Here is a 24,132-nt window from a genome sequence, read left to right as displayed (position 1 = left end):
ATAGGGGTACTCAGGATGAAGATATAGATTCTTCCAGATGACTGTCAGGCTGTCCTTGGTCTCAACCCAATGGGATGGGCAGAGGATGTGGTGGCAGCTATTGTGCCAAGTCGCAAGACCACCCCCAAGAAGACCACCGAGATTCAGACACTCCGAAATGCAAAAGCAAGGCAAGGCTTTATTTAACGAGCTGCCAACTCGGGCCTCGTCCTACCCACGGACACAGTGGAGGTTAGGAGGGAGCTCCGAGCTGTGATTGCACAGGGCTTATAAAGGCAAAGAACAAGGTTACAACAATCAGGTGTTCAAGCAAACAAGATTAGGACACAGGTACAAATCTGATTGGCTCAGGGTTCGAGGCATAGGGGTGGTCAGAGTTAAGCATTCCCAGCGGTTAGAGTTCTAGACCGACTGGGCCCTAATGGGCTTGTCCTGGGTCTGCTCACAGGGCCTGCTTATCTCAGGTTTGCGTGGTAAAGTGGGGTTCACGTGGAAAAATGGGGCCTGACTTCAAAGTCTGGCACTTCACCGTGACTTGAATGGGGCTTAAGAGTCAGGACAGGCGGAATTCCCATCTATTTTTCTTCTTTTTCTGGGAGTATGCCCAGTCCTGATGGCCCTTTTTCTGTGAACCAAACTGCTGGGAGTCACCACGCGGCACTTTTCACTAATACCATTGCTGGCCTCCACATCCACCTCCACCTTCACACCACTTGTCTACCCTGGTGAATGAAACTGCTGCTGCTCCGGTTCTCTGCAGCTCAGTCCGCCGCTTCTGCCGCTTCTGCCTGGTAAGCTCTCATCCACTCACCAGGCGCCTCCCTCCCGTGCTTTTGGGGTTTTGCATCACAGTCACAACCAAGCTGGGACACTGCTAGCACGCCTCTTGACAATGAGGCCTGCTCAAAATACTTACTCAGATACAGTTTTTGCCACTGCTATGAAGACTCTGCTAGCACGCCTCTTGACAGTGCAATGAGGCCTGCTCAAAATACTCGCTCAGATACAGTTTTTGCCACTGCAATGGTAAATGGTTAGAAGTCATTTATATTCAGGCTCTCTCTCTCTTTTTTTCCTCTCTTTCTCTTCCTTTTTCTCCCCCTCTCTCTCTCATCTTCCTGCTTACTTGCTTACTTTATAAAATTCCCAAGTCGTACCATCGTTGTGTGCCTTGCTCACAAAGCTGCCTCTTTTCACAGACCTCGGAAACTGAGGCTTGACCACCAATGTGCTTTGTCAGCAAAGATATTTAAAAGTTCTTTTCTCTAGCATTGACCACGTGGTGAATATTGGGTTTAACAGGCATCAGCTCAGGCGCCATTATGCCATGCCACGTGTTCTCTGTTATTGTGTTTGTGTCCTGCCACCCCCCTCAACATGGCATCCCACTGGAGTTTATCAAAATATGGTTTCTCCATTTGATAATCTGAAAATTGTTGTTTGCTAGCAAAATTGTTTTTCTAAACAACTACATGGTTGTAAAATATTGGGCAAAAAAAAAAGTTATTTACTATTGGAATTCCAAAAGAGTCTACCGCTGAAATTCATTTTTGCATGCTATAAAACCTATGCGCACAGTGTGTATGTCTGTGTAAATGTCATTTGTTAGTATGTCCATTTAGCTATATATCTGTGCTAAAACTCATCACATCTACTGAGTTTTGTCATTGCAGAATTCTGGCAAGTATTTGGTCAGTTCTTGACAAGGTACAAGTAAGCTCTAGTCCCCTTGGTCTCCTTGTTGTTTTAATTGGAAATCAAAAAGGGCTTTGGTGGCAAAGACTCCTTGGATTGCAGTTCGAAGCCAGCCAGGGCAGAAAATCTCTTTCAAACTCCATCTCCCAACTAACCAGTGAAGAGCCAGGCTGGAAGCATGGCTGAAGAGACCAATCTCTAACCAGCTAAATGCTGGAAGTGGAGCTGTGGCTCAAGTGGTAGAGTACTAGCCTGGAGCAGAAGTGCTCAGGGACAGTGCCCAGGCCCTGAGTTCAAATCCTGTGAATGCCAACGGGGGCAAGCCATCCCAGCAACAAGCACCTAGACCACTGGGACTCAGCCAGTTCCGGGAACAAGTATCATGGAGTGGAGTAAGAAGAAAATGATCGCATCCAAAATGGAGTCACTTCTTCCAGGCTTCATTCAAGGACTGGCATCTACCACCAAGGGACCCTGCTGCTCGCCTTCTCCAGGAGAGGCCACATTTCTGCCGACGCCCCTTGCCAGCAGGAAGCAGCCAGAGAGAGTCTTCGTCCTTTTTCATAACTATTAAAAGGCTGGAATGTAAGGTCCTCTCCCTGAGGGCTCCATGTAGATGCCCCCACCTCATTAAGTCTCCACCCAGTTACCTGGGTAACCTGCAGACCTGGAGGCAGTTACCTCCCCTTTCCCTGAGGTCACATCCTAATCCACCTGGCCACACCCCTTGCCCCTGCCCTAGATATAAGGCAGGGCTAGGTGTGGGTCTCTCTCTCTCTCCCTTCTCTCCAGCCATGGATCATCTCTACCATAGGCCAGTTTGGTAATAAACTTTCTCTCCTGCCTGAATACCGCGTGGCATTCTCCTTTACCGGCTACCTACTTTAAAAACCTAACAAGAAACAAATGAATAGAAGAATAATTGAATGAATGAACAAATAGTTACAGAAAACCTTGCTTTAGCTAATGAGCTAGAAAGACAAATGTAATCATAGTAGTATAATTAATTCAGTAACTCAATTAATATAAATCATTGCTAAGAAAATGTTTGAAAATGAGCCATGCAAGGCTAAAGTACAATTATATTGCTGAACCTCTAATAAATAAATGAATAAAACCCGTGAACAAAAAAGCCTAATGGAAATCCCTTGGACAGAACTTGTTCCCTGGGCATAAAACCCAGGTTTACTTTTAGAAATTCTCATCTCAAGAATGCACTATGTTTGTTTACTTCCCACAGGATATGAAACTGAATTCTTCTGTGGCCAAAACATTGACAGAATTGTTCTTCTTTGAGCTATCACTTAATACTATGTCAGTCCCAAGCCCCAGGACTGACAAAAAATATATTTTTTAATTCAATCTGAATCACAAATTATACTAATCCCTGAAATGCTACCTCCTTAAAAAAGCAAAAATGATCTTCATTCCAAAGATACTTGCATTGATCATGAAAATGTTACTGTGGACCAGGGACAAAGATAATATGCTGAGTTTTGTACTTGTTTATAATCAGGAATGGATGTCAGATTTTCTGCATGTTTTTCTGGTGTTTTTCTTCTATCTCTATGGTGATACATTTTTCTTAAATGTAAACCCGTCATGCATTCCTGGGACAATTAAACCTGTCTTGGTGTATGTTTTTTTCTTGTTGCTGGATTTGGTTAGCTATTTTGTTGTTTGTGTCTGTGTATAGAAGAAACACTGGCCTATCATTTTCTTTCCTATTATATTTTTATGATCTTTAAGTAGTAAAGGGGTTACCATTCCACATGTCAATTTATAAGGACAATACATCTTGATTTATTTGTATGCTTTAGGTATCAAGACAATATCACCTTCATAGAATGAACTGGCAAATGTACTTCCTCCTCTATTTTGAAACTATGTGAAGAATGGCTTTCAGTAATTCCTGTGTGGAGCCTTTTTTTTTTTTTTTTGCCAGTCTTGGGGCTTGGACTCAGGGCCTCAGCACTGTCCCTGGCTTCTTTTTGCTCAAGGCTAGCACTCTGCCACTTGAGCCACAGCGCCACTTCTGGCCATTTTTTGTATATGTGGTTCTGGGGAATCGAACCCAGGGCCTCACGTATACGAGGCAAGCACTCTTGCCACTAGGCCATATCCCCAGCCCTGTGTGGAGCCTTTTAACTACATAATTTTAGTTGTATAAGATGGGCCAGATCTCAGAAGAGAGATTGATAGATACCAGAGCTAAATGGCCAGGTTTGTGGGAGAGAAGGAAGAGTTATGGATCAGACCTGGTAGAAGAGGCCCACAGCCAAGCAGGTGAGAGTGGGCAGGAGGGGGCAGGGAGAGAAGCAATGACCTAGACCAGAGCCCTGAGAAACACTAACACTTTTTTTTTTTGCCAGTCCTGGGGCTTGGGCTCAGGGCCTGAGTGCTGTCCCTGGCTTTTTTTTTTTTTTTTTTTTTTTTTTTTTTTTTTTTTTTTTTGCTCAAGGCTAGCACTCTACCACTTGAGCCACAGTGCCACTTCTAGTTTTTTCTGTTTATGTGGCGCTGAGGAATCAAACCCAGAGCTTCACACATGCTAGGCAAGCACGCTACCGCTAAGCCACATTCCCAGCCCCAACACTAACACTCTTAGCCATGTAGCAAAAATGGTTTCACATGGAGACCAGAAGCACAAGCCCTTGATAGTGTGGAAGTTGGTAACTGTGCCTAGACACTGTGGCAGAGGTGTAGCTGAGACAGGTATATAAAGTTATGTCTTGGCCTGTTCCCAGGGATTTTCACAATCATGTTCACAGCCATTCCTCAGGCTACTACTGTACCCTTAGCATTGACCTGAGAAGATGATGGGTTCTCTTCTCTCTGAATCACAACCTCCTGAGTAGCTAGGATTACAGGTGTGAGCCATGAGCACCCAGCAAGAATAGAATATTTCAGAATAACATTAACTAAAAATGGAAGTGACTTACGTACTAAAAGCAAAACATTCACGAAAGACATCACATGTATATATAGGTCAGATGTAATATCAACATGGAAATTAACCAGCTGGAATCATGTCTTATGTGGCAGGACTCCAGCTAAGCAAGTACAAGATTCTGAGTTCAAACCATGAAACATGCAAAAGATACAGCATATATATCTTAATCTATTTCTATCTCATCTAATTCTCTCATAAACAGACTGAAAGGTAGATCGATTATATAAACATAGTTTATATACTATGTATTACATGATATATAATAGATATTTTATTTACATAACATGTCTTGTATATTTTATATATTATATAATATGCATTCTATAATATAATAATAGAAATAATATAATGGAAATAATATATATATGTTATACACACACACATATATGTAACAAAATCCAGAAGTAGAAGTATTGTTCAAGTGGTATAGCATCAGGCTTGAGAAAAAAAACAAAAAACTAAGCAAGACTGACAGGCACTAAGTTCAATTAAAACTCTTGCTACTGGGCTGGAAATGTGGTAAAACTCAGACACCAGCCTAGCAAGTGTGAGGCACTGAATTCAAACACCAATACTACCAACAAAAGACTCAATATATTGGAAATAGGATCTTAATTTCCCCATGCTTATTCTTTCTTCAGTGCAGCCCACCTCTAGAACTCATGCAGCCTTCATGTGCTCAATCCAGTGGCTCTCCCCTACCCCGCTCTCTAAAAGCCCCCTTTCTCTTTGCTTCTCCCCAGTCTCCTGGGGGATATCTCTGCCTCCCTTACATCTTCCCAGCAGTATCCCCCAAGTATAATACTCTCACCTCCCTACCTAAGCTCCCAGGCAGTTAGGATTCCAAAGCATGTTAAGTGTGTGAGTCAAGCTTCAGACTCTCCAGTTTACAGTGCTCTGCCACACATTTATGTACTCACACTCTCAAACATGTCTTGCACTCTGGCATCAAGTCTTCCTGCACATTGTCCCTTCTTAGTTCTGCTAATTGGCCTCCTCCTTCCTGGGCTATGTATCTAGGTAGAATTCCCTAAAGTGTGTTGCTGCAATGCACACCCTATTAAGGGGTAAGCCTGTGGACTTCTGCCTAGCTCCTATGTTGCTTGTTTCCTTTGCTTAGCCTTATTCTCTGCTCTGAAACATGGTTAATTACAGTTGTTCCAGTGGGTGGTTCTGTGACTTGAACATGAGGATAGCAGGCCACATGCAATCTAGGCAATTGCCACTATCATAAAGTGTCTGATTTCCCCCATTGAACATAGCTCTGAGAGCAGTTCCCATGTGTTCTGTTCATGGCTACTTCTTTGAATCAACACAGTGGCAGGCACACAACAGAGACCTAGAACTATTGGCTAAATGACTGAAGAAGGAATGAAGTACAGCTGTGCGTGTGTGTGCCCCTGCAGAGTGTGATTTTCATGATACTGGGTGGGCCTCCCCCAAATCATGACAAGGCATTTGAAACATTTCTAAAATGATTCATTTATTTTTGGTCCAAGAAGAAGGAAGACAAGAGAGTTTAGTATGCCTCTACAGAAACACAGCCCAGGAGCAGCCTATATCTGTTAGCAAAAGGGCTAAACATTGGCCCTACCCCCATTAGCTGGAGTGAGATTGGGAGGGTAACGAGGAATGGCTTACATGGAGGGGAAGTTTCCTTACTGCTGCAGTCCAGGGCATTGTGGCAGAAGCCAAATCATGGTGAGTTGTGGGGAGGCCAATTCTGATAGAGCAGAATCTGCCTTGGTCACACACTTGGTACAGGCAGGAGATGAAGTTTCCATCTGCGATACAGCTGTTTCTGAATGCCTGTGTGCTCATCAGCACTGGGCATACAACCTGTGGGTGACAGCCCCCAGCAGGGGTTTATAAAACATGGCATTTTGGATGACAGGGGCCTTACATTTAATGATACAAGAGAACAAAGCAACATAGGGTGAATATAGGAAAGAACTGGTAACAATGAAATAAATGCAAGCAAAAGAATCCTATATATATTTAGAAATTAAGAAAACAAATTAAGTTTAATGTAAAAATCAATGCTGCACAATAGGACCTTTTAGACAAAATGGCTCTTTCAGAGAAGAATAAGTGCTCTCATGTTCATAGTCTCACAAATCATGGACGAATTTCTCTCTGCCCTCCAGGCAGCACTGATGATCTGCAGCTGGTGGTAGTACTTAATGCTTGACACTAAGGGAGTATTTTCAGTAGTGTTATTCTTGGGTCTTCCAAGAGGACACATCCCAGGGATGATGGTAAAGTGCTTGCCTCATATACATGAAGCCCCAGGTTCAATTCCTTAGCACCACATATATAGAAAAAGCTGGAAGTGGTGCTGTGGCTCAAGTGGTAGAGTGCTAGCCTTGAACAAAATGAAGCCAGGGACAGTGCTCAGGCCCTGAGTTCAAGCCCCAGGACTGGCAAAACACAACAACAACAAGAGGAAACATCCCATCCTTTCATACTGAGGGAGTTGGGAAAGGCAACAACCCAACCTGACCCCAGGTACCCACCATCAGCCTGAGCTGCTTCAGCCATAGTAGATGTGGCCCACAACCACGAGCAGAACCAAGATGATCCCACTGACATTGACCACTCTCTTTAAGGAGGGCTTCTCCAACACATTACTGTACTCTGTGTCTTTTTGCTTCTCCAACTCCATTGTGCTAGCTGCTTCTCCCGAGTCCAGGACCTGTGTATCTTCTAATGTCTCACTGTGTTCCACTTGTTCCTTACTTGCCTCCTCAGAGGAATTTATAGGTGTTACCTTAGAGTCAGGCCATGGCTCTAGTCCACAGTACAGGTCCCAAATGTTCCAGAGACAGGTCTTAGTATCCTTGAATATATCTGAAAAAGAGAGATGACAGGAATAATAGATCAGGAGACACATAAGCCTGAAAGGCAACGGAGGATCTGATGGGAGTTCTGTCTCAGCAGTGTGTCCAGATGAAGTCTAATAGACTTATTCCAAATAGGAAAGAACATCTTTAGTCTGGACAGGGAATGCCTACAACCGTTATCAGAGGCAGACAGGAAGCAGAGAGTAGGATGAAGGATTCAGGGAGCACTGTAGGGTGGAGTGGCTCTGCAGATGTCTCAGCTCTGCCCAGATCCTCTGACAGAACAGATCAAGTGAATGTATTGACAGCCCCTGTTGTGCTGTAGCAATGCTCTTCCTGTCTTTGTTTTTCTAGGGAAGGAGATGGTTCCTCCTCATATCAAAATTCCCCATTCATCATTACTTCAGGAGGAGAGAGGAAGGCCCATGAGTCCTGTAAGCAGATGCTCCCTGGCAGCTTCTCAGAGTGTTTCCTCTCTTTGCTTGGTCTGACAGGGCACCTGCATATGGGTCTGCAGGCACTTCCTGTCAAGAGATTACAGAATGTTGCCATTCTTTTCTCTAGGACAAAGAGTGGGAATGCCTAACCATGGGTTGGGATGTTACTTCAGGGTGTGTGTTGCTGTCACTGGTTTGTCCATTCAGCCTGCACAGGCTTAGGTCAACACTGTGGTCAGCTCACAAACACCAGCCTGGGCCTAGCCACTGCTTGCAATGTGACTTTAAAGCTACGAGGCCATTTAAGTCATATATCCTCTTTCTCTTCCCATTGGCTAGCCTCTAAGTAACTGTTTCCAGGACTCCTATCCTTGTGGCCAAATATGAGGAGCAATCTATGATGTTGCAATATATCAGAGGAGCTACAAACAGTGACAGAAGTCTCTTATGGGGCAGAGAAATCCTGTTCTGGCCTCTGTTTTCAAATATCATGTTGTTCTACTTCCATAAAGTTTCTAAGACCTTGGGGCTGCCAGGAGAGTTATTAGAGCCAGTAGAGAAATGACAACAGTGTCACTCTCAACAACCAAGGTTGAATAATTGGCAGCTGATGGCTGGCATTGAGCTTAGAGCCCACAGTTTCCCATAGGATAGTGTTCAAGTCCTACCTATACCATGGCTAAGTACCTTATTAGTGCCTTGTGTCCACAGTTCTGGAATGAGCCTAGTAACTGCACTGCCACATATGAGTATAATACTGGCAGCATCTGGCATACTCTGGGCATACAGAGGTCATCCAATTATGACCCCTAAAGTAGATGCAACAGCAGGTGAATTGGAGGTAACCTGAAGTTCCACAGCCTCCAGAAGCACAAACATAATAGGATGTTCCCTTCTACTCAGAAGTAGCCATCTCAGACCATCTCCTGTAGGTGCTGGGAGACCTGTTATATCTGGCCTCTGGAATTCCCTGGCAAGAGTGCAGAGGAGAATCCCAGAACCTTTCCTTCTCTGAGCGAGGCTCTTTCCCTCTCTCCTTTGTGTTCCAAGATCATAGCCTCTTTACCTCTCTGCCCTAGAATCGACTAGTCTCGTTACATCCCAAAGGACATAAGGCATGGAGCTCATGTAAGTGCCTTTACCTAAACACTCATCTTCCGACCTTGTGTGCTGTGGTCCCTTCTCTGATCATTCAAGGGCCTAAAGACTCAGTGCCTCAGCCTTCTCTCAGGACACATGGGTCTGCTGGAAACAGGCTCTTAGGTGGGCTTCTACCTCATTTCTTGCTCCTTTCTAGAGTGCCCTTGATTTTCAATCCTTGCCCTACAGCTTACTCCATTCCTAGTTCTGCACCACCAGATTCCCCTGCTGGAGACAGAACATTGTTTCTGTATGGTAAAATATAATGGCCAGATCTCAGGCTCAACTTTCTTTACTAATCAATATTTGCCTCAGGCAGATCATCCCAAATACTGAAATACTTCTAGGACACCAGGAACTTCTGATTCCCTGTCACCCAAAGGGTTGTCACCACCCACTGCTTTGGTCTCACCCCTTCTCTCCTTCCCTTTCCCCTCCAGAATGACTTACTGTATCTCCTGTCCTTACTTCATCCCTTCTCTATTCTACACTCTTATCTCACAGTTACCACATATGCAAACTAGTCAGGAAATATTTCAGAAGAAAGGAAGATGGGATTCTGATCATAACATTTCTTAGGGTGAGGGTGGTAGGATGCAGGGCTGTAGGGCAGTTGCCCAGGCCACCCAACACTACAGAGTCCACTACAGGGGATGCCTTCCCAGGGCTGCGGATTTTCCTTCTCACCTGACTGGACTAGATGACTGGGGAGTCGCTTCCACTTTATCTCTGAGTCAAGAGCTACCCTCTTCTCTCTGCTATTGCGTAAACTCCAGCAAAGCTGGTGAAGCTGGAAAGGGTGGATGGAGAAAGCAGAGCTGTGTTACCACAGGATCCTGTCATGTAGTCATATAATACCACAGCCTGCAGCTTGGAGCAGGGTTCCAATGGACTGAAAGGAGACCTGCTTGTTAGATTTTCACAGCTGCCTTAAATGAAAGTATCATGGGAGAGAACACAGGCATGATGGTGGGTTTTAGGGGAAATGGTTTTAGGGGAAATGAACAAACTGGTGTGATGCCACTTTCTCAAAATGTTGGCCCCCATGGAGGAACAGTAAGACAGATGAGTGCAACCCAGAGTAAGTTCAGCCTGCCATAAGCACAACAGCCTTAGCGGAGCCTCTCACAGATCAGTCAGCACATGGCTGGCATGAGTCTCACTAGTGGGAGCCCAGCAGCAAGGTTTGCTAGCCCCCAGCACAACTTCAGGATGGTCTGGGAGCTCACTGGGTCAGACTCTTGGCACACAGCTGTGAAAATGAGAACTGCACAACAGGTGTCACTGAGAACAAACACCTGACTTTGTTTGCTACAAGCATCTAGTTCCCATATTCATTCACATGCATACATATTTGTTTTATTTCCCATCCACACTTGTTCATATTAAGAATGACCTGATTGACTGTGTTGATCTGTAGTGATTAAATTTTTGTGATGAAAAAAATGTTTAAGAAATCATTTCACGTCAAGGGCAGCATTCTTATTTCCTAAAACTATATTATTTGAAAAGCTGCTCAGTCAAATTGCATACTCAGTTTTGTTCTAATGTTTGTATATTAATGTTGTATATAAGGGAAGTAGGTACCATGTTTGTAATATCTATAACAATATAAATCCCACCCTCAAATTAGTCAGTAAACCTACAGAAAGCTACTTACGGTCAAATGTTTAATTACATAAAATGTAAATGTATCACTGAACACAGTTTTCTAGTGTATCAAGATTCTTTTATTGCATTATTTATTTCACTGTGCTGTGCTTATCAGGGAATATGGTTAATGTAAGGAAGATAAATCTGGATGTTACCATAAAACTTACTTAAACATAAGAATTCAAAATTTATTAGTTTTTTCATAATTTGGATCTTTTCATATGTACATAGTGCTAACACCAAGATCTTTGCTGCTTTCTATACAAATAGAGCCCCTAAAACAAAGCCACTTTTCATCCTTGAACTATTAGGGTTTATAACAGTAATTTTGTTTACATTTTATGGTGCCTAGTTTTAACAAAATACTACCTCCCTATACTAAACAGATGAGTACATTAAAAAGGAAAAAAGAAAAAGCCTATGGCTCCTTTTTATTAAGAGGGTCCAGGAGCCTTCCCTCTTTAGGATTGGAGAAGCCACTCTTGACCTCTATTTTTTACTCAACAATAGTGTGTGGAACTCAGTTGTCTGGATGAGCAGAACGTAGAAGACTAGAGCTACTCTCATAGCAGAAACCCTCCACATACCCCACAGAGCAGAAACACTGTCCAGGAGGGGCTGGACTCAGCCTTGGAACAGAGCTCAGCTGCTCAAGTTCAACATGGAGTTTGCAGATACCACAGGGGCTGCTTCTGTTCCTTGCATGTTCTAAAACCCAGGTGGAAACTTTTGAATAGTAGCAAAATACAGCCAATTGTTGCTTTTCGGAGAGCCTGGAGTAGCAAAATCACAATCAAGTGAACAACTCTATCAAGCCCAATTCTATCCTGGAATATATGCATTGAGTCTAGTACACCAGCCTCTGAGCATGGCTAGCTGAATTACTGCCCCCTTGGATTTTTGCTAACAAACAGCAGGGATGCTTATGGGCCTAACTGGTGGGGGCCTTCTCGGTCTGCTTCACTCCAAGATCCAGTCTTGCCTTCATGCTGTAATCACAGTTCTGTTGTTATACTGATTACAGACACTTGGATTATCGACTAGGTCCTTCCTGATGATGCTCTAAGTGAATATTTGCCTTCCCAAGAAAATCATCAGTTGCCTAATGACAAGGGGTGTTGGGTTCTGAAAAGGCAAGAAGTCAAGTGCTGTTCAGGATCTGTGGGCTTCTGTGTATGGGCACTGGAAGCAGGGAGCCCCCACATCCTAGGGTTGTGGTGACCTGAGGTGATGAGTTGGAGGGCCCAAGCCTATGCCTCAATTTTTTATTTTTACTGTTGCTTTTTATCTAGTTTCCTTTTACTTTGCCTCAGGGAGAGTTACGGAGCCTGGGATATCCTTTTTTCTTGGTGTGGGAGGGGAATTTCATTCATTTTATTCTAGCTCAAACAGAAAGACTGAAAAGGACAAAGGCATTTGTTATAAAAGATACCTTATAAAAATAAATTCCAGGGGCTGGGGATATGGCCTAGTGGCAAGAGTGCTTGCCTTGTATACATGAGGCCCTGGGTTCGATTCCCCAGCACCACATATACAGAAAATGGCCAGAAGTGGCGTTGTGGCTCAAGTGGCAGAGTGCTAGCCTTGAGCAAGAAGAAGCCAGGGACAGTGCTTAGCCCCTGAGTCCAAGCCCCAGGACTGGCCAAAAAAAATAAAATAAAATAAATAAATAAATAAATAAATAAATTCCAAAGGCAAATTTAGACTAATCAACTATATCAGTTACTATGTATACCAAATAAGATACAAAAATATCTTACTTAGGTCTAACTACTAAAAGGATGTTTGTTACACCACAATTCTGTATTAGCTGTTTCAAAACTCTTCATACACATTTTTATCTGAGTATAACATAATAGTTTCATGAGGGAATTAACTGTTTCATTTTGACATGGATGAAATATTAAACTCAATTTCTTTCATCTTTTTCCCTATCTCTTCTTTTTACAATACTTCAAAGAGGAAACAATATACAGATTTTGTAGTATAATATTAGTTATATATTTACAATGAAACCTTGAAAATTATAAGAGAAGAACCAAGTGTGGTGGTATACTGTACACCTGCAATCTCAGATATTTAGGATGTAAAGGCAAGACAATCTTGATTTTGAGTTCAGCCTGGGCAAAATTATCCAGACCCTATCTCAAAAAGAAAATACAAATGAAAAATAAAAAGACACGGCATGGCTTAACAGAGTGTTTGCCTAAAATATCCAAGATGAAAAGTTTAAAGAAATGAGAATAGGTGGTGGGGCAATAAAAAAAATGACAATAGTAGTCAAAACATTACATGCATCAAGAGTGGCAACAACAAACAAGAATTGTGATTGTGTAAGGGCAACCACGATTTACCTGTAAATCCCTGTTTTTGTAGGCTGGTCCTCTTTTTTTTCCTGGTCGGTTGTTGGGCTTGAACTCAGGGCCTGGGCACTGTCTCTGAGCTCTCTTGCTCAAGAATAGTGTTCTATCACTTTGAGCCACAGCCTAATTTCCAGTTTTTTAGTGGTTTATTAGAGATAAGGGTCTCACAAAGGCTTTTCTGAACTGCAATTCTCGGAATTTAGCCTCCAGATTAGCTAGGATTACAGGTGTGAGCCACTGGCATCCAGCTAGTACTCTTCAAATAGAGTTGTACTCATCCTTAAACAGAGTTCTATTTATGACTAGATGCTGTATCTTTAAAGTAAATTCATCTGTGAAAGTTTTAGATATTTTTCAATATAAATAAATTGTGTTTAAAACAACAAACAAAAAAACAACCCTCAATCCAGACATTGGTGGCTCATGCTTATAATCCTAGCTATTTAGGAAGCTGAGACCGGAACATCATGGTTCAAAGTCAGCCCAAGCAGTAAATTCCATAAGACTCTTATCTCTTAGCTCCACAACTAGTGGAGCTGTGCTAGTGGTAGACTGCTAGCCTTGAGCACAAAATGCTCAGGGATAGAGCTGGGATATCCTTAAACTTATAATACTTCTGTGTCTCTATCTCCAGTGACTCAACTTTGGAAAACAGAATACTACTTTTTTCCAGACTCTGAGCAAAGTTGTAAGAAATGTATTTACATCCTCATTCTTTCTGAATGCCTCCCCATACTCTAGAACTCTGGATTATTCACTGATATACAAGACTCTCCCTTTTCTTCCTATCTGACCAGGCCAAATTCCTTGTCTTGCCAAGTGGTCTAAAGCTGACATGATTGAGACAGCATGCGCTTTGATGTCTGGTTAAGGCCCCAGATCTATCACTTGCTAGTTTTATTAATGAAATAAGTTGCTTAGCTTCTGTGAATTTAAGGCTTTTTTAATAAATGGGTAAGTGACCCCTGTTTTCTGAGCTGTATGAAATAGTTTGAGACAAGAAGGCTGTCCATTGCAAAGGTTGCACCATTTGCAACCTGCTAGAGCTGCCAAAGGTCCTATACCATTGCCATTCTGGGTGGCATCTTGGACTGACTGGTGCTGAGATCACTAAACAACATATTCAAGAAAAGTCTGAATTTTCTAATTCAACTTCTCAATCTGAATGAATATCTAATTGGTATATCACTGAGCTGTGATTTTATTATTATTATTATTGTCATTGCTGCAGACGGAATGTAGGGCTTCCACATTCTAGGAAGATGCTTTATACTGAACTGTGATTCGGGGGCTTTTCATATTACCCAACTATGACCCAACCAAATCACAGACCTCCTTCCAATTGCATAGAGAATTCAGGTATCCAGCTTGGTTTCTTCATCTTGCTGTTGCTATTCCATCAGACCTTAAGATTGACCATGGAATATCCTAATAGCAGCACTTACATGTCTATCTGGAATTGGGTCTGTGATTAAGGAGATGACCAATATGCTGAGAACACTAACTAGGAAGAGGATTGTGCTAAAATAGAGGTAGTGCAAGCCGCAGATGAATGCTGGGCAATTGTTCTCTCCATCGCAGGTCCAGGATCCGTACGCAAATGAAGCCATCAGTCGAAAGAAGCCAATCATCATCCCAAAAATCAGGCCCCAGAAGGCACCCTGCCAAAGAAAGACACCTGAAAAGAAGCTGGACAAAGAGACAAGCCAGGGCCATCCCCATGTTACTGTCAATGTAGTTTCTAAAGCTAATGAGGTCAGTGATGAGGACAGTGATGTCTTTCAGAAAAGAGAGTTAACAAGTGAGGGAAGATGCCAGACCACAGATAACTGATTATGTCAGGAAACTTGAGAAGTACTGGAAATGTTTTGAGTGAGTTCATAAAGTGCCTTCTTAAACTAAGTGTATAAAAAAAAATAACCTTGTCTTCTCCATTTTCCTAAGTGGAACCTCCATTCTGGATTGCTCAGGTCAAAATCCCAGGAGCCGTCTCTTGACTCCTTTATTCCTTTTCTGCTTTTACCACCATCGAGATTCAAACCTCAACCCTACACCATGGTTGGCCTTGCTTGGCTCTGCTATTCTCCCTCTTGTCATTCCATTCAAATCATCATGGCCTTCCTGCATCTCAATCCTATTCACTTTAACTTGGATAGGGCCTTTGAACTTCCCATACTTTCTTCTTGGATCTCTTTCTTCTTATATCTTCCGATTCCTGGCTTGATCTCCAAGTTTCAGATTCAAAATCATTTCCTTAAGGGAAACCTTCTCTTACTACCTTAGTTAATGTCCTTGTCTACCTCATGCCAATAGCCTTCCTTGCCATCTCAGTGATCAATTGTAATCTTACAAATACATTATTATCAGAAATCTTAATCTGCTCATTGTGTGTCATCTTTCCACTCCAAACATACCACCCACACCATTAGACAAAAGAGTAGATTTTGGTTTGAGACCTGGTTTGAGAAGCTGACTCAGGAGGGAATAGATGCCAATAGAAAGAAAGACAGATATGGAATACGGGCGATCATCATGGCCAAACCAAATGCTAGGCAGAGGATCCATAGGAATTAATTCCTAAAGAAGATATGTAGAAGTCAGATGAGCATGTCATCCAAAACAGGGTGAGAAAGGAGATATGAGGACTTTAGGCCGAAGAGGATACATACAGCACTCTTTCAACCCTGGACCTGCAGCAACAGATGAGCCCTATGTCCTTCTTGCCCCTGATCTTCCTAGGAGAGCAAAGGGAAGCAGCAGCTCTGTGGCCTGGATTACTTTCCCTCAAATTCTTATGGTTACACTGAGTCAAGTAATCTTGGCAAAACATGGAGCACTGACAGGCTTTCTAGAGGATGAATGCCTGAAATGAGCCTGGATATTTTTGACAAAGCTAACAGTCAATATAAATGCAAGGAGGCCAGACAAGGAAAGTTCAGAAATCAGCACCACACATAATTTTCAGCTGCTGGGATCTATGGGCTGTGTGTAGCCAGGGAAAGACCCAGGAAGTGGACTTTGCCAGGTCACAGAGTACCTGATGCACTGTCCTTGGGAACTTATGAAAGGCCCAAGTACTCAGAACTGCCCGTGGAAATGAGAAGGCTTAAGATATGACTGAAACATTTTTAAAAATCACTGAAAAAGTTTTGAATAATAAAAAGAGAAGAATTTGAGGGTAATGTATGCCTTCAGTCATACTGGTAAAATGATTAACGATTAATTGAGATCTTTATTTGGTCTTAACTATGATGGCTGGAGAGTCATGGTCCAAATCATTATCTCTGCACTGCAGAAGGGGTGAAAGAGGATTTATCCCTTTAATCCACCCATGAGTGTAAAATCTCTAAGGACCACATGGCATATACAGAGGCAATAAAAGAATATTTTCCTTAGCCAAATATGTGGGACAGAGAATTGCTCAGTTTTTATCATAAGGTTGTAGAACCTTATGGTGGGCTGTCTTGTAATATATCATTATATTACCAGGGAAAGAAAACAAACACGAGATCTCCATTTCCCTTCATGCGTAAGAGTGAGCTTGGGCTAAATATAGCCAGGACAATATTATTTACCAGAAGGCAAATGATGGCATGGAATGAACCCCTGAAATACAGGAGAACTCTGAGAGAAACTCTTGTAAAGAGCTTGATTATATAAAGAAAACAACTCACATCATTCAATAACAACACCTACATACTCTTGGACGCTTGCAAAATAGTGACATACCTGTTCATTGATTCTCTTGCAAAGTACAGCAAGCAGAAAAACTGCAGTCACAGGTGGTAGCAGGTAACTTCTAGTTACTTGAATGCATTCAAACAAAACTTCACTGTGGGATGTTTCTATAACAGGAATCCAGGCAATAGTGACAGCAAGCAAGATAATAACAAAAAATCTGTAAGTTAAGCAAGAGTCAGTGCCAGTTTGATGAAGTTTTCCTGCCAAGAAATTATCTATACACTACAAACTATTAATTCAATTACTTCTTTATCTATTTACTTATTCATTTCATCATCATTTGTTTCAGTGCTAGAGATGGAAGCAAAGGCCTCATGCATGCTAGTTAAGTGTTCTATTACTGAGCTACATGCCAGCTTAGTCCTTAGTTTAAATTCAGTGCTCATTCATAAATATGAAGGCAGAGATGTTGTAGTCTAGTAAAATATAATCGATATTTTAAGGCTTTATTTATTTATTAATTTTTGGTCAGTCCTGGGCCTTGAAATCAGGGCCTGTGCACTGTCCTTGGCTTCATTTTGCTCAAGGCTAGCACTCTGCCACTTGAGCCACTCTGCCACTTAGGCACAGAGCCACTTCTGGCCGTTTTCTATATATGTAGTGCTGAGGAATAGAATCTAGAACGAGCACTCTTGCCACTAGGCCATATTCCCAGCCCTACTCAATATATTTGTTAAACGTCTGAACAAAATGCTGGAAGTTTGTTTACCTGTTACTGGACAATGAATATATTTTCACAAAACATGGAGGTTAGGTTTAACAAGGTTTGGATGGGTAGCAAACCATAAAGTATATTACAAATGGCAAATATTAATGTCTTGAGAATTAATACTTTCTTATATTTCTGAATATTTCCAGTAGATCAAAATGGCTCACAGCTTTAAAGATTTCTCCAAGTTAATTTTAGAGGCTTAGCTACGTGACATGTGCAAGCGAAATTTATCCCAAGATTTCTGTATGTTTCAACATTAAAAAACCTAGCTAGGTGTGGTGGCTTAGGCCTGTAATTCTAGCTACATAAGAGAACGAAACCTGAGCAGTTAAGTTCAAAGACAGCCCATGTAGAAAAGTCTGTGAAACTCGTATCTCCAACTGCCACCAAAAAACTGTAAGTGTATCTGTGGCTCAAGTGGAAGTGTATGGCCTTGATGGACATAGCTATAGGAGAGTGCCCAGGATCTGAGTTCAAACCCCAGTACCAGCACAAAAAATTAAGTAGTCAGACAAACAAAATTAAAAAGATTTTGCAGAGGGGAAAACTCAGACACATCTTAAGTGACACAAGAAAGCATTAAACAAAACCAAACACTTAGCCAGGTGCCTGAGGCTCACACCTGTAATCCTAGCTACTCAGAAGGCTGAGATCTGAGGATTGAGATTTGAAGCCAGCCCTGGCAGAAAAAAAAAGAGGAGGAAGAAAAGAAAGAAAAATAGGAGAAAAAATGAGGAGAGGGAGAAGTAAGAAGATAAGAAATTTAAAAGAAGAAAATATAAAAGGCAAATTTAAACACCTGCCTAGAGAAAACAAATAAAACAGGTAGGATGTTCACCTTAACATGTGGTAAAGGCACTATCTGAGATACTATGTGGAACATATTGAAGGTGAGTAGTTGGATGTGAACCATAGGTGGCCAGAATAAAGTTCGATGAAATAATCACTTTAAAGACAGATACACTTGAATTGAAAGGATTAACAATGTAAAAATGGTAATACTGCCTAGATACATCTACAAATTCAATATAATACCTATCAAAATCGAAACAACATTCTTTACTGACACAGAAGAAGCAATCCAAAAATTCATATGGAATAATAAAAGACTTTGAACAGCAAAAACAATCCTTAGCAGTAAGAAGAGTGATGGAGGAACATCAATACCAAACTTAAAACTCTATTACAAAGCATTGGTAATAAAAACAGCTTGGTACTGGCATAAGAATACATACAGACCTACAGCCACCTAATCTTTGGTAAGGGAGCCTAAAACACAGTATAGAAGAAAGACAGCCGCTTCAACAAAGGGTGTGGGCAGAATTGGCTATACAAGTGCAGCAAACTGAAGATAGATTTGTATATATCATCTTGCATCAGAATCCATTCCAAATGTATCAAAGACCTCAAAGTAAGACCAGATAACCTGAAATATTACAGAAAGGGTATAGGGGAAACAATAGGGCTCCTTGGAACAGGTTGAAACTTCCTAAGTAAAGATTCAGAATCACAACAAATCAAAGAAAGACTGGATAAACGGGATTGCATTAAACTGAAGAGATTCTGCATGATAAAAGACATAGTTGGTAGGATAAATAGAAATCCCACAAAATGGGAGATCTTTATTGGCTATACAACAGACAAGGGCCTCATATCTAAAGTATATGTACAGCTAAAAAATTAGCCCCTCCCCCCAAAAAAGTCCTCAAAGAAACAACAACCCAATTAATAAATAGCTAAAGACTTAAAGAGAAAGAAGAAATAAGAATGGCCAATAGACACATGAAGAGATGTTCAACATCTCTGGATGTAAAAGAAATGCAAATCAAAACAACACTGAGATTCCACCTCACTCCAGTTAGAATGATCATTATCAAGAAAACTACCAATAACAGAGGGTGGTAGGGATGTGGCCAAAAAGGAATGTTACTACACTGTAGGGGGCATGTAAACTGGCTCAATCACTCTAGAAAGCAGTGTGGAGGTTCCTTAAAAGGCTAAACATAGAGCCAGCAATCCCACTCCTGGGCATTTAACCAATGACCACAAACCAGTCCACCCTAAAGCCACCAGCACAGCCATGTTCACTGTACCATAGCTAGGATATAGAATCAACTCAGATGCCCCTCAATGGGCAAATGGATTGAAAAAATGTGGTATAGGGGCTGGGGATATGTCCTAGTGGCAAGAGTGCTTGCCTCTTATACATGAAGCCCTGGGTTTGATTCCCCAGCACCACATATATAGAAAACAGCCAGAAGGGGCACTGTGGCTCAAGCGGCAGAGTGCTAGCGTTGAGCAAAAAGAAGCCAGGGACAGTGCTCAGGCCCTGAGTCCAAGGCCCAGGACTGGTGAAAAAAAAAAGAAAAGAAAATGTGGTATATATACACAAATATGCTTCCATCAGAAAGAATGGCATTGCTCAATCCATGAGACAAATGGAACGACTTGGAAAAAATTATATTAAGTGAAGTAAGCCAGATCCAAAGAAACACAGGCTATATGGTTTCCTTCATTTGTAAGAATTAGAATGTTTTGGGCTGGGAATGTAGCTTAGTGGTAGAGTGCTTGCCCAGCATGCATGAAGCCCTGGCTTCAATTCCTCAGCACCACATAAACAGAAAAGCCAGAAGTGGAGCTGTGGCTCAAATGGTTGAGTGTTAGTCTTGAGTAAAAATAAGCCAGGGACAGTGCTCAAGTCCTGAGTCCAAGCTCCAGGACTGGCAAAAACAAATTACACTTGGAAGTGATTAATTAAACAAGACTCTAAACATTCACACAGTGAGATGAAAGAAGGATATTCTTAGGAGAGGATCACAAGGGCTTAACAGCAACATGCATATGATCAAATAAAATGATGCTTATCAAGATGAACTCCAGGAAATGGAAACAAGATGATTATATTGTACTATATTGTTTGTAGTTCTTTTTTTTCCTTTGGTTTTCTTTTGTCACTTTTTTATTTCTGTACCCTTTGTATTGTATATAAGTTTATCTGATTTGTGGAGGGGAAGGGGAAGCACAGAAACAGTGGGACAAAGGGTAAGCCAATTCACCAGTGATACTCACTGGACACTATTCTGGAAATAAACTATACAACTTGTGGGGCAGAGGGGTCAGAAGCAGAAAAATGAGGAGAAAATGTGGGAGGGAGAGATACTTTTCAGAAAGAAATGTACTCATCATCTGGCTGATATCTGTAACCCCTCTGTACATCACCTTTACAATAAAAATAAGTAAATAAATATTCCCTAAATTAAAAAAAGACACAAAGCAAATGTAATATGACATCCTGGTTGATAGTATGGCCTCAAGATAGACATATTCTTCCACTTACTGTATGATCTCTGGTAGCTCAGTACCCCAGGCAAGAGCCACCATTTCTGCATTTGCACAATGAGAACAAAAAACAGTAACAATTACTTTTTACAGTTGTCATGATGACTAAATGAAAATGAGACAGTCTACATACATTTTCCTAAAAGATCTATGTTGGTGGGTTATGAAGTTTGTGCATTTTTATCACTGTAATTATTACTTTCTCTTCCCCCCAAGTTGAAACAATTTTCTTTGTGGTGAACAAGAAAATATAATGTCATTTCAAAATTGCAGCCAAAGGGGAAGACATACTCTACATAAACCCAACAATTCTATATAGAGTATTACAGCTTAAGATTTTTTTTCACATGAACACATATCCTGGATGACCTTTCTTTGGCAATATTAGACAGTGTGACTAGAGAAATACATCACCTTCCTGCTATCATGAGTTCCTTTTCAGTGGCCATAGGCCGAATCCAGACATAGATGTTCATTGTAAACACAGTAGTAGCACTGTTGAAAATGGAAGTCAAGGAGGACATAAAGGCAGCACATACTGTAGATAGCACAAACCCTTGTAGACCTGAAAAAGAAATGACATTTCCCTGACTTCCAGCTCCCTGAATGAGACAAAAGACGATTTACATACCTCCTAACAAACATTTCCAAATAATTTTATCCTGTGAAGCATTTGAATTTTGAGATTTTGAATCTAAGCTAGATTACATTGTTACATTTGTTTTTTGTTTGTGACAAGACTTAATAGTTTCTTGCTGTGATATTATATAATAATGACAGCTAACATCTCTTAGGTGGTTAGTCTCTTTCAGAACATCTCTTCAGGAATTAGCCTGTACTAGCCTCCCTATAATCCTATAGAATGTAAACTCCTATTTGACTTCCTTGATCAGGCAAAGGCCCAGAGTTTGAGAAAAGGTTCAGACTGTAGGTAAATTCAGATTGTAGGCACAAGTTTCCTTGGTGTCTTTGGCTATAAAGCTGCATATAGTACCTACCAGATAATGGTAATGTTAAACTTAAGAGAAATTAAGTGGACAGGTTAGCACAATGCTCCAGAGAGCAAGTATGAAATGAACACTAGTTATAAACATAATATGTCTGTGTGGATGGTCACCATGTGACAAGAACATTCAAACTATGTTTAAAAAGAGCCTGAAGGTAACCAGGGCCTGATCTAGAATTCATTGTGCCCTTGCCCCAAATGTTCTCAGTGAGGTCTTGAGAGCACAGATATAACTAGAGTCCTTGGATTTGCCTTCAAATGCTGACTTGCTTACAGTCATGCTTATTCCAAGCCAGGATATTACTGAAGGTTTAGCTGGGAAGTACAGATCACTCATTTCTTGGATTGTAGAATACTTAGTATATCCTTAAGTCTGATCTATCCATACTGTATTTTAAAGTAATATGGTCTTAAGTTTTCCACTTCTTTGGAGCTAACCTAAATTGCTCATGTGGCCATCTTAACAGGATTTGGAAGAGAAGGTAAGATAGGCGTATGTAGGATCTCTGTTCTTCTAGAATGAACATAATCTAATTGCTGGATAATGACCTAGCTCCTTCCCCATTTCACTGTACAAGAATCTCTTTGAGGGTAGGACTAGTCTTGCTGTGTTTAGGCTTCTCTGACTTAGAATAGCACCTGGTAATGCATAGCCAGTTGGCTGAATGAATAAATGAGACAATGAATTCAAAGATTAAGTGAGTAATGCAAATGATGTATGTATGTTATACCTACATAAAGATGTGTGCTACCAGGGTGTGAGGAACACAGAGGGAGGTACACTTATGTGTGACAGCTCATTTCTTACCTGTGGGCAACACTGCTACCACCAGCAGTGGATAGGCAATGGGGCTGCAACTACTTTGGGCACCACAGTACTTCTGACATTCTGAAGGCACAACACATGCCACGTGATCTGCAAAGGAAGTAACAATTGCATCTGTAAACAAGCCTTAGATAAACTCTAAAATCTGAGCTCAGAACAAGGGAAGCAAATCAGCAATCATATTCACATGAAGATGTCAGATTTCAGGTCCACTGATGGTGCCCCCAATTCATGATTATACACACCATCAGGAATTTTGGTAAGGGCTAGAATTCATGCTTGTAGAAGTCAAATTAATAAGAATTTATAACTCATACATAATTCAAAGCAAGTCACAGGCCTCAAAAGCCATTCAATTTTCCCAGGTATGTGTTACTAAAGCCAACTGATCTTTTTTTTTTTTTTTACATATTAACAAGGGAGTAACTCATAATCCTACATCTTTGTTCCTGAGAAGGGTGTTTACTGGGAATCAGGTCTTAAAAGAGCAAAGGGACTATTTTCTAATTTATTTTGAAGTACCAGCCATGAGACTTAACAAAACTTGGTTTTGTGAAGATCCTTTTGGGGAATGTTGAGACTTCAATAGAGTCTTCATTGTGTCAAAACTAGAAATGTGTATGGATTAAAAAAGAGTCAGAGCTGGACACCAGTGGCTCAAGCCTGTAATGCTAGCTACTCAGGAGGCTGAGATCTGAGGATCGCTGTGGCTCAAAATGGTAGAGCACTTGTCTTGAGCTGAAGAACTCAGGGACAGCACACAGGCCCAGAGAGTTCAAGTCCCACAAGCACTACAACAAAAAGTCATGTCCCAAGTGTTAGGATGATAGTTGTCCACTGCATATGTCACTTAGTACAAACACTTGTTCTCTGTTTTGTATGGCTTTCTCTAAAGCCATTGCAAGACACTCTTCTGAAAGTAATCTACTCAGCCCCTGTGGCAGCACCTATTGGATTTAATGAATAGATCTATTGTTACCCAGAAAAACAGGACAAACTAGTAACAATACTTTGAAATGAGAGGAAATACATATGTGGAATTACAAAAGCTCATTAAGGGAAAGAGGAATGTTTTAATAGTATTTAGTGGGAAGAATGTATGGATTTTGCTCCAAGTCAGGCCTACTGCGGGGCTACATTAGGCCTCCAGAATGCTTTATGAGTTAAGTGAGGCCATGAAAGGTTGTCCCTTTGCTTGTGAGAAGCAGCAACAGTATCTATGAGATCCTAGCATGGTGTCTGACAAACAGGGTATGATGATGTTTGTGATAAAATGGAGCAACCTAATCCCAAAGTAATAGTGGGGAATTAGGCTGTAACCACTGGAAAAATGGTTGAAAGGGGTGACATTGATCAAGATTTATTGTATTCATAAACTGCTTTGTTAAATGGCAACTCCTTTGTGTATCTACTCATTTTAATAC

The 24,132-nt window shown here is 41.3% G+C and overlaps 1 protein-coding gene across 1 annotated transcript in view; it reads right to left on the bottom strand.

Annotated features, from left to right (window-relative positions):
* Window positions 1–7,181: 7,181 nt before the first annotated feature.
* LOC125347768 (sodium/glucose cotransporter 1-like) overlaps window positions 7,182–24,132 on the bottom strand; it is a 34,922-nt gene continuing 17,971 nt past the window's right edge. The window contains exons 10-15 of the mRNA XM_048340730.1: window positions 22,691–22,798; window positions 21,291–21,441; window positions 16,814–16,982; window positions 14,530–14,745; window positions 9,756–9,858; window positions 7,182–7,498 (exon numbers count right to left, since the gene is read on the bottom strand). Coding sequence (XP_048196687.1) covers window positions 7,182–7,498; window positions 9,756–9,858; window positions 14,530–14,745; window positions 16,814–16,982; window positions 21,291–21,441; window positions 22,691–22,798 — 1,064 coding nt within the window. The remainder of the gene's footprint in view (window positions 7,499–9,755; window positions 9,859–14,529; window positions 14,746–16,813; window positions 16,983–21,290; window positions 21,442–22,690; window positions 22,799–24,132) is intronic.

The sequence above is a fragment of the Perognathus longimembris genome, chromosome 3 (genome assembly GCF_023159225.1).
Source record: "Perognathus longimembris pacificus isolate PPM17 chromosome 3, ASM2315922v1, whole genome shotgun sequence".
In the NCBI taxonomy this organism is placed as follows: domain Eukaryota; kingdom Metazoa; phylum Chordata; class Mammalia; order Rodentia; family Heteromyidae; genus Perognathus; species Perognathus longimembris.
This window is presented reverse-complemented; position numbering and strand designations above follow the sequence as displayed.